This window comes from Arachis stenosperma, chromosome 2, assembly GCF_014773155.1.
Source record: "Arachis stenosperma cultivar V10309 chromosome 2, arast.V10309.gnm1.PFL2, whole genome shotgun sequence".
NCBI lineage: Eukaryota > Viridiplantae > Streptophyta > Magnoliopsida > Fabales > Fabaceae > Arachis > Arachis stenosperma.
The window spans coordinates 59145147-59158466 of NC_080378.1; the positions used below are offsets into that span (position 1 = coordinate 59145147).

At 34.5% G+C, this 13320-nt stretch overlaps 1 protein-coding gene and 1 long non-coding RNA gene across 2 annotated transcripts; both read left to right on the forward strand.

Annotated features, from left to right (window-relative positions):
* The first annotated feature begins 929 nt into the window (after positions 1-929).
* Positions 930-8104, forward strand: LOC130962101 (U-box domain-containing protein 70). The gene is made up of 8 exons (XM_057888195.1): positions 930-1407; positions 2429-2522; positions 2608-2658; positions 2753-2926; positions 5426-5605; positions 5822-5941; positions 7076-7209; positions 7849-8104. Exons 1-8 carry the CDS (start codon positions 1262-1264, stop codon positions 7922-7924), a joined length of 975 nt encoding a protein of 324 aa, XP_057744178.1. The 5' UTR covers positions 930-1261; the 3' UTR covers positions 7925-8104.
* Positions 8105-10392: 2288 nt separating this feature from the next.
* On the forward strand, positions 10393-10950 carry LOC130959447 (uncharacterized). The gene is made up of 2 exons (XR_009078530.1): positions 10393-10633; positions 10750-10950. It is a non-coding gene; the product is annotated as an uncharacterized LOC130959447 (long non-coding RNA).
* The last annotated feature ends 2370 nt before the right edge of the window (positions 10951-13320 follow it).

Genomic DNA, 13320 nt, shown 5'->3' on the forward strand with positions numbered 1-13320 from the left:
TGGCAGGTGGGCCTGGCCATATAGGGCCTACCCAAGTACGAACTATAAAGGGGGAGGGACCTACCCCTCCCCAGAGGTACATCACCTATTCTAACCCTAAATCGCCGCCTTTTGTACGTATACTGACTTGAGCATCGGAGTCCTTGCAGGTGGCCCCACCACATTGTCACTCCATTGATCCAGGCAAGCGACCTCTTCCGGAATCCAACCATCATCCCATTTCGCGCCCAGGCCCTAACCCCTTCAAGGCTTTGCTGCAGTACTAGTTCAACCCGACCCACCTGACGTTCGAGCAGACGAACAAGTAACATATCTTAAAAAAACCATATAGTAAAAAAATGTGACTTTGATAATGTATTGACTATAGACTAATTATAAGAAAATTAGAGAGACCTATGCTTTGAACACCGCAAAAAATATCAATGTCCTTATGAAAACATAGAAATATCAAAGTCTCAGTTCTTTGAAAAACAAAGAAATTCGAAAAAGAAAAAAATTACATAGAAGGTGAGGAAGCAACAATGATGACCAGTTCTGGGATCTACTGCTTCTGTCGCCCGTGACGACGAGCATGACTGAGTTCGAAACGGTGGCGACTGACGATCCAGAGAGTGACGACGAACTTGAATACGAGATCAGAGACAGTGAAAGAGATTGGAGATGAGAGCAAGAGAGAACTTGAGTGTCAGAGCCAGCTAACCAAATCCCTATGAGAGAAATGAGAGCTCAAGCATAATAAAAGTGAGAGAAGGACAAAAAAAAAAAGGATTGGTTTTCGAATAAAAAAACAAATTTAAGCATGATCCGGTTCAGTTTATATAAACCGTTCCGGATCGTTGATTTTGGTAAAAAACCGGCCATATTAAACTAGATTTAATCATTATGCTATGTGAGTGGCTCCCAAACTTTAAACCCTAAATCGAATTAGCATCATCTAAGAGTCTAAGACAGATCTTGTCATCGTGTACCTAAAAAGAAAAAAAAAAAAAATTAAAAGAATTCTTGCTACTATATATACACCAAAAAAGAACCAAGAGGAGGTGGCTGGAACTGGAAGGAACAAACATCTTAGTAAAACCCCATAGCGATGTTTGCAGTCTGGATTGCAATTTTGATTTTGAGTTAAAAGTAGGTGAGAAAAATAAGAGAAAAAAATTTGAAAAGGGAAAGGAGAAAAAGGAAGGAAAATCGCAAAGCATTGGGGGGCAGCAGACAGTGCGTGAGTGAGTGAAAAAGGTTGAAAGGGTTCATCCATCCACTAATGGCGGAAAGAGAAGGCGGATCGAGTTCGGAGATGTCTCTGAAGGATCAGGGCAACGAGTTCTTCAAGTCAGGCAAGTACCTCAAAGCTGCCGCACTCTACACTCAAGCCATTAAGCAAGACCCTTCAAGCCCTACTCTTTATAGGTCCTCCCCTCCCTTCTCTTATTACTACAGTCTCTACTTTTTGTTACTTAATTTCTCAAAATGATGCCCTTTTTATTTGTTTACTTTTTATTTCAATCGTTGGGATTTCAAATTCTGCCTTTGCATTGTGATGAAATATTCTGGTTTCCTCTGTGCCCTTGTTCTGAGAAATGAAAACTGAATAGGAAGTGAGTTTCTGTTTTGCTCCCCCCCCCCCCCCCCCCCCCCCCTTCTCTCTCTCTCTCCGTCTTCTCTTTCTGTATTTAATTTAGTGTTTTTTGTTAGTTGTGTTTCTGAATGGGAGCCTTATAGTAACTGTTGAGATGTCTCTGCGTGAGCCCTTCAGGTCACGGGTTCAATCCAGTGGAAGCACCCAATGTAATTTTGGGCTGTATCCCGTATGTTACACCCTTTGGGTGTGGCTCTTCCCTGACTCTGTGTTAATGCAGATGCTTGTGCACAGGGCTTCCCCTTATGTTAGTTGTGTTTCTTCGATTGTTGTAAGTTATGAACTTTTGGTTGAAGTGATTCTGTTAGTTTGTGACCTGAGTTTCTGAATTCCACTTTTGGCAGCTGTTAGGCGAGACCTTTGTGTTGGTTAAGTCATTGCCCTGTGCATCTCAGTTGTGTGACTAGTGATGTTGATCCATTTTTGGTTGTTAGTATGTCAGAAATCCAGATAGTACATACAGAGACTCTTTTGGTTGTAAAGGTTGCAAGACTTTTTCTGTACATCCTGAAATGGGGACATAAAATATGGGTCTAGTCTCCAATATCCTTTTTCTTGCTTGACCTTCATTAGATGTTTGGGATGTGCTTTAGCGGCGCAAACAACTAATTTTAGCTTCAGCTCATACCTATTGCTAGATTGCACATAGCTCGGGATAATTACTAATATATGCCATTCTATAAGTGTATATGACTATATGTAGAAGATACTGTTCTCTTCTTTCTTATTATTTTATGTCAAACTTAATGCATAAATATTGTGTCCGATGTGTTGTCTTACATTGTCTGCCAGTAATCGTGCTGCAGCATTGCTGCAATTGGATAAGCTCAACAAAGCTCTTGATGATGCTGAGATGACAATAAAATTAAAACCAGAATGGGAAAAGGTAAACTTTTAGCTAATCTTCTTAATGTTAAGAGTGTCTGACCCTTGTAAAATTGTAACAAGTTTGCGAGCTATGCTACATGCAGGGATATTTCAGGAAGGGGAGTATATTAGAAGCCATGAAGCGATATGATGATGTAAGCTTATGATTGCCTTTTCCCTTACCATTTCATAAACCAAACCATTTTTTTTGGTTGTTACTAATACTTTTGCTTCTTTACATATTTGTAGGCATTGGCTGCCTTTGAGATAGCTTTGCAGTATAACCCGCAAAGTCAAGAAGTAACAAAAAAGATAAAGAGGATAAACCAACTAGTAAGGGAAGGTAAGCGAGCTCAAGAAGTGGAGAACATGAGATCTAATGTCGACATGGCCAAACATTTACAAGCATTGAAACCTGAATTGGTTAGTATCCATGTAATCTTGTACTATTAGTATGAGTTTTCAATTGTCCTGTGGTTTGTTAGTGTGTCTATTACATTAATCAATTTATATGATTTAGAAAAGGTATGAGGGAAGGACAATGAAAAAGGAACATCTGTTTTGTTTTTAAGGTTGGGGTTTAGGGGGCAGGTGGGAAGAGGAGAGAAGATAATGAGACAAATGTCAAATGCACTGAAGAGGAAAAAACTGATCTTTTGGACCAGCTTCTATTGTTAATTCAAGCTTAAGAATATGAGTGTAGCTAAGTTTAACCCAGTCTGATAGCCAAACCAAGTAATCCAAGATTGCTAAAATCTGTAAACAGCCTGAAGATTGAAACACCATAATAACACTGAAAAGTATTAACAAAATTCCTTGAAACCACAAAAAACCAAGCTCACACTAGGCATAGATGCCACCCCATCTTTCTATGTTGCATTATTTTTTAAATGCATCTTATTTAATGCGTCTACTAATCATAGTTTTTGATGGCTGATGGCTACTCATGGTGGAAGCGTAAAATACCGGCATGAGGTTATAGCTGATACTATTTTGGCAAATGTCGGATACATTAAAAAGATATATAAACTGTATGCAAATAAATACTAAAATAATCTAGAAAATATAAATAAAACTACTAGAAGATAAAAATAATATCTAAACCACTAACTACTAATAGTTTATTATCATAATGTAAAACTATTTATCCATGTTATAATAATCAATATTAAAGATTAAAACTAATATCAAATTGACAAAATATTAATATAGCTAAGCTGCAGCAGAACTAATTTGAGTGTTTGGAACAGAAAAAATGATAGAGGGCTTAGAATAGAGAAAAGGGTTTAGAATGGATAAACAAAATCTTGAGGGTCAAAATATAAAGAGAAAAAGGAAGCACCATAGAGAAGCAGATTCAGGAACAACGTTCAACATTGTTGTGTTCCTCTGCAGGCCATGGCGCCATCATTGTCAATGTTCTGTGACTCTGTCACGTTCTATTGCTTCGTCATCGTGGACTTCCTCTGCAGAACGGTGACAATGCTGTTGGTGGTGATGCTGTCAGCATCCCAATTCTTTGTCTTAGTCAAGCAATGGAGGAGGAGGGGAGTGAACAACAGAGAGTAGAGAGGAGTTTGTCTTACAAATGTTAGGCTTAGGGGTATTAAAATGACCAAAAGACCCTCTAATTTAAAAGAAATTCCAATAAGACATGCCATCTCCGCCATATCTGTATTGGATCACAACGGCGCCACCGCCAATCTGGCCGTCATTTGTCCAATGGCATTTCCACAACACCACACACTTAAGATGGCGGTTAGCCTAAACACCGCCATGCCATAATGCCATGGTGCTGCCGTGGCCACAATTTAAAAACACTGCTACTTATCCAACATAACATTCTTACCCTGCAAGAATTTCACCTTTTGGCTTTTTAGTGTCAGAAATTGAATCCCACGCAACATTGTAGATCTGCTTTAAAATTTTTCCTTGACATTGAACGGTATTTTCTATAACAAACAAACCCAAAGTACTCCTCCATTTCAAAGGCCTACCTTGAATTCTCTATGTTATGTCCTCATCATTTTGTAGATAGACTCAAGATAGTTAAGCTGTTTGATTTGTGTTTGTTACGGTCTTCAAATTTTCATCTCTAAGATAGAATTAGTGCACCATTTGCTAAACTTGTATATTGTATACTCCATTTTACTTCTCTTTTAACAAAAAGTAGGTGCTTCAAATATTTTTCTACAGCACTAATTTCCAATTTAATTTCTCTCTTGCTTTTCTAAGAATGAGCATATCATGATATCATATACAACAGGTATGCACCTTGGCGTTCATTCCTGGATACGTTCAATATGCACATCTAAGTTCAACCTAAAAGATAGAGACTAGATGTTGACCGTTGGTGCAACCCAATCTCTATGTTTCTCTTAGACAATCCAATACATCAGTGTTCCACTGCTTATCCATCCTCCTCACTAAATTCCAGAAACTATAGGGTATAACTTTAGGTCCCTTTCCCTAGCGTTTAGCCATTGAGAGTCTCTATCCTTCATTGAGACCTAGCTAAAGTAACTCTTCCACCTGTCCCTATTATCTTCTTCCATGGCTAAAACTTCACTTTCTTCATCCTTTTTATGCTCTAGTTTTATGTGTAGACACAGCTATTAATTCCACTTGAAAGTTTTAGAGCTTGTGTGGAAAGCTAAGAATCAGAATTCATTCAAGAATTGAATTCTTTTCCATGTTTTGGAACAAACAAAAGTTAATAATTTCAATTCCAATGAGAATTCTAATTCTCACATTTACTCTATTGATCGGTAGTTTTTCTTCTCTCTTCTGAGATGTTCTGTATTGTTTGCTTTAATATTGATTCCATTATATTGATATTTATAACGTGGTTAAATTTATTTCCCATACACATCTGCATAATTTTAAATTCCCCAAATGAGAATTGAGATATTTCCCATGCAGTCTGGAAAATATGGATCTGAAGAGTGCTGGAAGGACATGTTTACATTCCTTGTTGAGACCATGGAAACTGCTGTAAAATCATGGCATGAGACCTCTAAACTGGATGCTAGAGTTTACTTTCTTCTTGATAAGGAAAAGACACAGACAGATAAATATGCCCCAATTGTGAATATTGACAAGGTTATATCTTTATGAATCTTATTGAGTTTCTATTTTGGATTGACTTGGTTTTGTGGTGGTTCGCTTTCATTTATTGGTTGTATTCTTTGATAGACTATAGGCTTAATGTGATGCATACACTTTTTATTGGCAAGTGATCATTAAAAGGAAATTAATAAACTTCTCAGTATGATATTCAGGATTTTAATCTCACTCTTGTCTTACGTGACTTGCCAGGCATTTGAATCACCACATACTCATGGCAATTGCTTTTTGTATCTTAGACAGTATGCTGAGGAGTCTTTCTCCAAAGCAGCCTGCTTAGTGACTCCTAAAAGCATCATTGCTTATCCACAGGTAAATTTTGATTTAGTAAGGCGCTAAATGTGGTGGGGGTGAATTATCTTTGGCAGAAAAAGTAACACGCTAATAAATTGTTGTTAATTGGAAAATTTTATTGGAATCAAATATCCTACTTTTTAGGGAGATCACATTTGAGATAGAAATGATATCTCAGGGAAATAATTTATTTGGGCATGTGGCCAACTTTAAACTGCTCGTGTTGGTTGAGACAAAAAGTATTTTGGTTGTGGACTAAGTTTATGCTTGCCTTTCCTTCCTCATCTTTCTTCTCATTTGATTCTTCCAATCTAAGTGCTTAAATTGCTGAGTGTGCAATTAATGCAACTACAGAGTGGACATCCTTTCGTTCTTAGTGGGGCCAGTTACATAGACTAAACTATGCCATCATGTTCTGTTAAAAATTAAGTTTTCGGAAAGGATATTTACATCCAAATGTTCTTTTAAAATGCTTTTGCTAGTTTTCCTTAGTATACAGGTGCCTCTTTATTGGATGTGTTTGCGCTGGACCTTAGTCATGTTCATATTCCTAGCATGCTATGAATAATTTTTCAATTCAATGAATGAAAACACAACACCAGATAGTCGTAACATTTTGGCACGTGTTATTGGTGATTGATTGCAAAGAGATAGCGAGCAGACTTCATTCTTCGATTTAGTCATACAACGAGAGGAGCCAACCAAATAGGCCCTCTTAGCTTGTTTTCATGTTTGTTTTATTTAGTTGGAAGTGCGTCCAAGAGATATAAAAAATCTGGTCATTAGAGACTGTAATCAACTTGTTTCAACTTAATGAATGTTTCCCTTAAATGTCATTAAAATAAACGGAAAAAGAAAAACAGAAAAGAAAATGCTTGTGGTCTTTCAAGTTCAAGGTCCGGATAAAATCCCGGACTATGCGGACCTTTTACTAGTGGCCTGGGGTGCATTCATGTCACTGCCATCTTATTATATTATTTTGAGCATTTAGGGAATTCATGTGGCCAATATTCCTCTTCAACAAATCATCTCAAACTGAGTTCAATTTGTTTGATTAATTTTTGTGATTATGATTGATTTCTTTTCAATTAGAATAATGGGGTCTGAATATGGTCAATCCGCTAATGACATTATGTGTCACTATGTGAGCAGGTCTGGAAAGGCCAAGGATCAAGGAAGTGGAAACATGCGCAAAATGATGGCTTCTTTGTTCAATTTGAGACACCTTCTCTACGAAAGCTCTGGTTTATTCCAAGTTCCAATGAAAAGGGACAGACGTTGTGCAGGTTTCTCTTCCTCCACTCTCTTACATGCAAATGATGGAATGTATTTTAACCTTCATTCACTATATGCATTCAATTTTCTGGAGCATTTGCTAATTAGCTATTAAAATATTTATGTACCAAAGAAAACGAAATTTGAAATTTTTTACCCCTTCTGGACATTTTCCCCCTTCTAGTCCATTTACTTTCTTACATCTCCAAAGGAAGTATAAATTTTGTTAACCTTTCAATGTGCATGAAGTAGAGAAGTATCAATTAACTTTTCAAATCTTGTAGAAGGAAGATCATCCAATGTACCTATTTTTTGAATGGTAACTGTATTCGTAAAAAATGTTGAATAATTGTGGAACCTTCTCATTGAGAATCTTCCAAGTGATTCCTGATAAATAACATAAATTGGTTTCGCTTTCATCATAGCGTTATGCTTAAAGATTTATTACCTAAATTTTGTCTATTGCCTTTTCGAAGAATCCAAACACGTACTTGATCAGGGAACTTGCTAGGCTGGTTCTATTCATCTAATTTCTTCTTAGAATTATTAGTATGGGAACTTTGCAGTGCGCCCTGAAAGTTTGCTTTTGGTTATATAATATAACCTTTTAAATTGAAAAATCTAATTTGTGTTAGCTATTTATTTCTCAGGGATCCGGATGGTTTGGACATAGGTGCTCATGAAATTCTTCCGCGGTTATTCAAGGAAAATCTTCCCAGCTCTTAAAACTAGTGTTTTAGCTTATATTTCCTTGGATATAAATGATAGGCTCATAGGAAAGTTTTCGTATCCAACAAAATATGGAGGACTAGGTTTATTGGCCATGTTTTGTTTTCTTGTAATGTGACAAATGCATCCCTTTCGATTTTGATTTATTTTTAATTTATTTTATCCAAACCTTCAAAAGGGTTGCGTACTTGCGTTAGTTCTGTGCAAGTTATTAATTGCATGATTGAATTGGTGTTCTCTGGACTTTGGCCTTTTAGTTTGTTTCATTCTAGAAAGGACACGTCTGTGGTTGAGTCTAGAAAACTGGTTATTATGAAAGTTTGATGTGTATCTTTGTCGTTGAGATATGAATATGGTAGTTGGCTGTTAGCCTGTTACAGCAAAGTTGATTTAATTGCTTTCTTTTGACTATTTATATTGAACAACATCGTACTTATTTGGTGATCAGGGACTAATGAGTCTAACCGATTTCACATGCACCTTGTGTCATTACCTAGCCTATCTTACAAGAACAACCTGATACTTAATTACCCACTCTGCAATCATGGTTAGGGGCTGCATTGTCTTTTTCTTTGTCAGGAATTGCAACGTCTTTTGTGCGAATAGATATGGATTGGATTAGAGGTTCACTTCAAATATTAATTCGTTCAAATTGAATTAGATAGTGAATGCAGTTTTTTTTTATTTTTATTTTTTGAGGAGAGTCAGTTTACTATTTAGTCAATGAAAAATTTCGCATCAGACAAATTAGTTACTAAGCAATCAAAAGTACCAAATTAGTCCCTGGAGTTGGCATTTGTCGGATACCGTTAGTCCTTACTGAGGGCTGTTAAATGACATCGTTTTGATGAGCTCACTAAACAAAACGTAAACGCTTATGGAAGGAGAGAAACATTGTTGATTTCGTATGAAATGATAATGAAATCTCTAAACCTAATCCTAATTGCATGGCAGACAGATGAATGATTGGAAAACATGAGCAGCAACGAAGGCTAATTTTAGTCGGCGAAGAGGAGGGGCGACAGATTGCTCAGCTTGGTGCGGTGCATGTGTCGGTGGGAAGGAAAGGGGATAAAGCACCGTTTTTGCCTCCAAGTGTTACTGCAATGTATATGTGACACCACAAGTTTTTTACATGATTAGCTATCTAATTGGATGAACCTGAATTTACTTTAACACAATTATCATCTATTCTGATCGCTATCCTCATGCTTGTAATCTTCATCTTCAACACCCTTTGGTGGAGGTTTGTACAATTGATCATTGGCACTCTCGTATCCCTCATCATTGACACTCCTCAAGATCACCAACTTCCTCTACATCAACCCTGCTCCATCATTCTCCTCCATAGTATGCTCAAAGAAAATGTAAAATTCAACAGATCCCTTATTTTGAAGCTTGTTATTGAGCAGGTCGTTAATCTCAGCATCTCCTTCAATACGGTGCAACCCAGCTTCAAATCTGGCAATGTAATCTTTGTATCCCAATTCTTTATACAAGATCTCCAAGTCCCGTTTATCGACCAAATCCTAGTCCATTCGAGAAACCTCTCTGCTTTTCCATTCTTATAAATCTGCCCACATGGTGGAAAAACAGGGACTGCAAATACATCCATCTAAAAAAGGCAAAAAATTACAATTAAATAAACAATGTTTTTCATGTTCATGATTGAAACAAATATAACCTTTCTGTGTAACATTCTATATTTTTGAAAATCTAAATATGAATAAATTATAGTTTGTTTCATTAACTTTTAACTTTATATTTTTAAAAATTATTTTATTAAAAATAATTAAATTAGTTATAAGATAAGTTGATTATATATCAATTAGGATTTTAAGATAATTTTATTATAATTAAATATTTCACATAATTTCATTAATTGAAAAATAAGAAAGAATTATATCGTTTAATTTAGGTAATTTCTATTATGAATAAGTTATGACTTATTTTATTAATTCGAACACTTTATTTTTAAAAACTAATCTATTAAGGGTAATTAAATTAATTTTATGAATATTTGGAGTTAAGTTAATTAACAATATTGTATAATTTTATTATAATTGGTTATTTAGTATAATTGAAATTTTAATTTCGGTGATGGAAAAATAATAAAAGGTTATATGATTTAATTTAGGTAATTGATAATTTGGGTTCAAATTGTACCTTATAAAAGTCACCAAAAAAAAATTGTACCTTATAAAATGTGATCAATATGTTTATTTTATAATTTAAATTAAAAATAATTATTTAATCTCATTGATATATTGACAAATAAAATTATATATGTTTCGAAAGTAATTTCTACAATATTATATTTAAATCTTAAGTTATTCTTGTATCTTGAATATTTTGTAAAATTTCTAAGTTACTTGTATATATTTTATTTTAACCTTAATCCTAAATTTCTTATTTTATATGTACCATTATTATCTAACACGTTACCCGCTGACCAATCACTTACACATACATACCCCATACTTGTTTATCATTTACTAGGCCATGTTCACTCTTTTATCACCACTCCTTCAAGAGCAAACACCCACCACACAGACACAATACACACATGAAGAAAAGGAAGACAACAGGGGAGGGAGTTCAAGAGAGCAAGCGAGAGAGATCGAATGAGAGAGGAAGAGATGTGGCAAAGAGGGGAAGGAGGAGGCCGCTAATGTAACTTTAAAGAGTTTTATGGAATTAATGAAGGTAAATATTGCTGGACTAAATTAACTATTTGCGTTTTATTATTTACTTTATGACATTCTCAACCTCTACTGAGAACTTGTGGTTAATTTTCACCCCAAAATTTTCATCCCTTTCAGTGTCACAGGTTTGAGGACTCAGTATGAAGCTACAGACGAATAATGAAACTTGTATATGAAATCAAGTTTCTTTCATAGAGTCTCCTCACTCTTGTTGCATAAGATTCCATTTTATATAGAGGGGTAGGTGTTGTACATGAGTTTCATTTGATTTCACTTGTATAACATTTATTATTATTAGTATTTATGTGATTATTATTACTTGGAGATCTTTGATATATAATTTTAATAAATAAAGACAAAATTTTATGGAATTTCTTAAAATTAGAATGTGATATCGACATAAAGGCTCAGTGTTAAGTAATTATTATTAGAAAAGGTTACGTAATGTTCTTTTTAGTAGAAATACCATGACTTAAGCAAGGTATTTTGCTGGAAGGGACATTACATTATGGTATCAGAGCAGTCCTTCCTGTAGAGCCTTAGAAGTGGAATGACTATGCTTTACTGCATACTCTGAGTGTTTGTCATGCCTTGTGACTTGTCCTAGTGACAATAGTTTAAGTTTTATAGGCATGACTGTCTGTTAATTAACGTTGTTAGTCTACCATTGGATACCTCATGGTATTAAGTATAGCCAACTTAACACTAATAGTTTATGTATTTAAGAACATTAATGGATTATCATAGATGAAATAGAAGTAATAGGTAATGCAAATTACGAGATTTGAAAACGTTAGAAGTTACGTTTTAGGGTTAATTTCATTTCGACATATAATATTTATTCTTGCCAATGTGACTTGGTGTCATCTCTTCCTTGATTGCTTCACTTGAGAGGGAAAACTATATGAGAAGCATTAATTAGATTAGATTTGATTTTGTTTTATTTGATTGAGTTTGAATTCTGAATTTTAAGTTTAGGGTTAGCATTTCAAGGAGTGAGAGATATACATGTGAACTCTTTTCTGGCAGCCGTTTCAATTGATAGTTTTTGTTTTCCAAGCACTATGAGTCACTAATATCCTCAGTTAAGGTTAGGAGCTCTGTTGATTCTAATTGATTAATGTTATAGCTTTTTTACTTTTGATTAATGCATTTATATTTTCTTAAGAAACAAATTTTCGTTCTTCATCACAAGAATTTGAGTGTATTGAAAAATAATTCAAATCTGAATTGAATTACATTATCACCTTGGAAAAGTTGGTTATTGGAATTAAGCTTGAAAACCTCTTCTCCTAATTCTTTGAGTTTTAAAATTGGTTTTATAAGTGACATAAAATCAACTCGGTTTATTTCTTAGGAATTGTGTGATTTTGAATCATTAAACGTGTCTCATCTCTTATCATAATCAATTGATCAAGAAATGGACACTTTGTTAAGTTAAGAGAAATTGAACTAGCAAGGGATTGTGGTTTATTAACTATGATTTACTATGGATACATCTTTGCATAATCAAAGTACATAGTGAAAAACATTTGCCTTGAAGTTTAAACATCTCGAAAACCTTAGCACTTTTATTCATATTACTTTCTTAATCATTTTCAAATAGCTTTCATTTAATTCTCTATTTTTGATACTGAATACCTTAAAACCTAATTCTCAATTGTCTAACTAGATTAATCAGTTAATAACTGCTTTCTTAGTCTATTAATCCTCGTGAAAATGATAACCTACTTACCGTGGTATTACTTGATACGATTTGGTGCACTTGCTAAGTTTGAAAAAAGTCCATCAAGTTTTTGGCGTCATTGCCAAGGATTAATTGAGATTAATAATAAACCAATTAATTGATTACCTGGAAGGATAATAAGTTGCAACCAATTGGAAGTGAGAGCTGGGTATGTCTAGTATGTGTGGATTAAATTTCAGGGTTGTCCTAATTTTAATGAGTGATTTATGGAACTTGGAAGAGAGTCTGTCTGCAGAATCTTGCAAAAGATTACCCAAATTCCAAGCTAGATAACTTCCTCATTAAAAATGGTATGGAATTGGAACTAATTGAAAAATAAACCTAGATAAGTCTATTTGAACCATATTAAATTTGAGAGTTATTGGATTTAATATGGATTTTATATGAAAATTTGAAAATTGTACACTACTGATGTTTTTCTGATTTTTAAAGCTACAATGCAATCACGATTTTTCCCTTATTACTGAAGTTAGAATAATTTGAAAATTATGATTTTAGCTTGTTATAAATCTTAGTCCAAGATGGACGCGTGAACATAAAGTTTGTGTGATTCTAAGTTTGTTTGTTTATTTAAAAACAGAGTGAAAGTTAGACTGTCAATGCTGTTTTGGTGACAAACTTGGTTCGTGAGTTAAAAGATGAATTTTAATGTTACATGCTTAATTTGTGTTTGATGTTTGACGAAGGATGTAAAACCAAATTCGTTTAGCTTAGAAGTAATGAACCTAAGCTTGGAACATGTTGGTTTTCATATGATTTAAGTGACTTTTAAGCTGTAAAGGAATTGAAATAGATTTCAATTTTAATGCTAGATATTTTGAGAATTATATGTTAGTTATCTACTGCGAGGAAGTAATCAGAAATAATTCTTTTGAGAAAAGATAAAGTATCAATTAAAAATATGCCACAAAAGAACATATATGCCTGTCACAGAAGAGCAG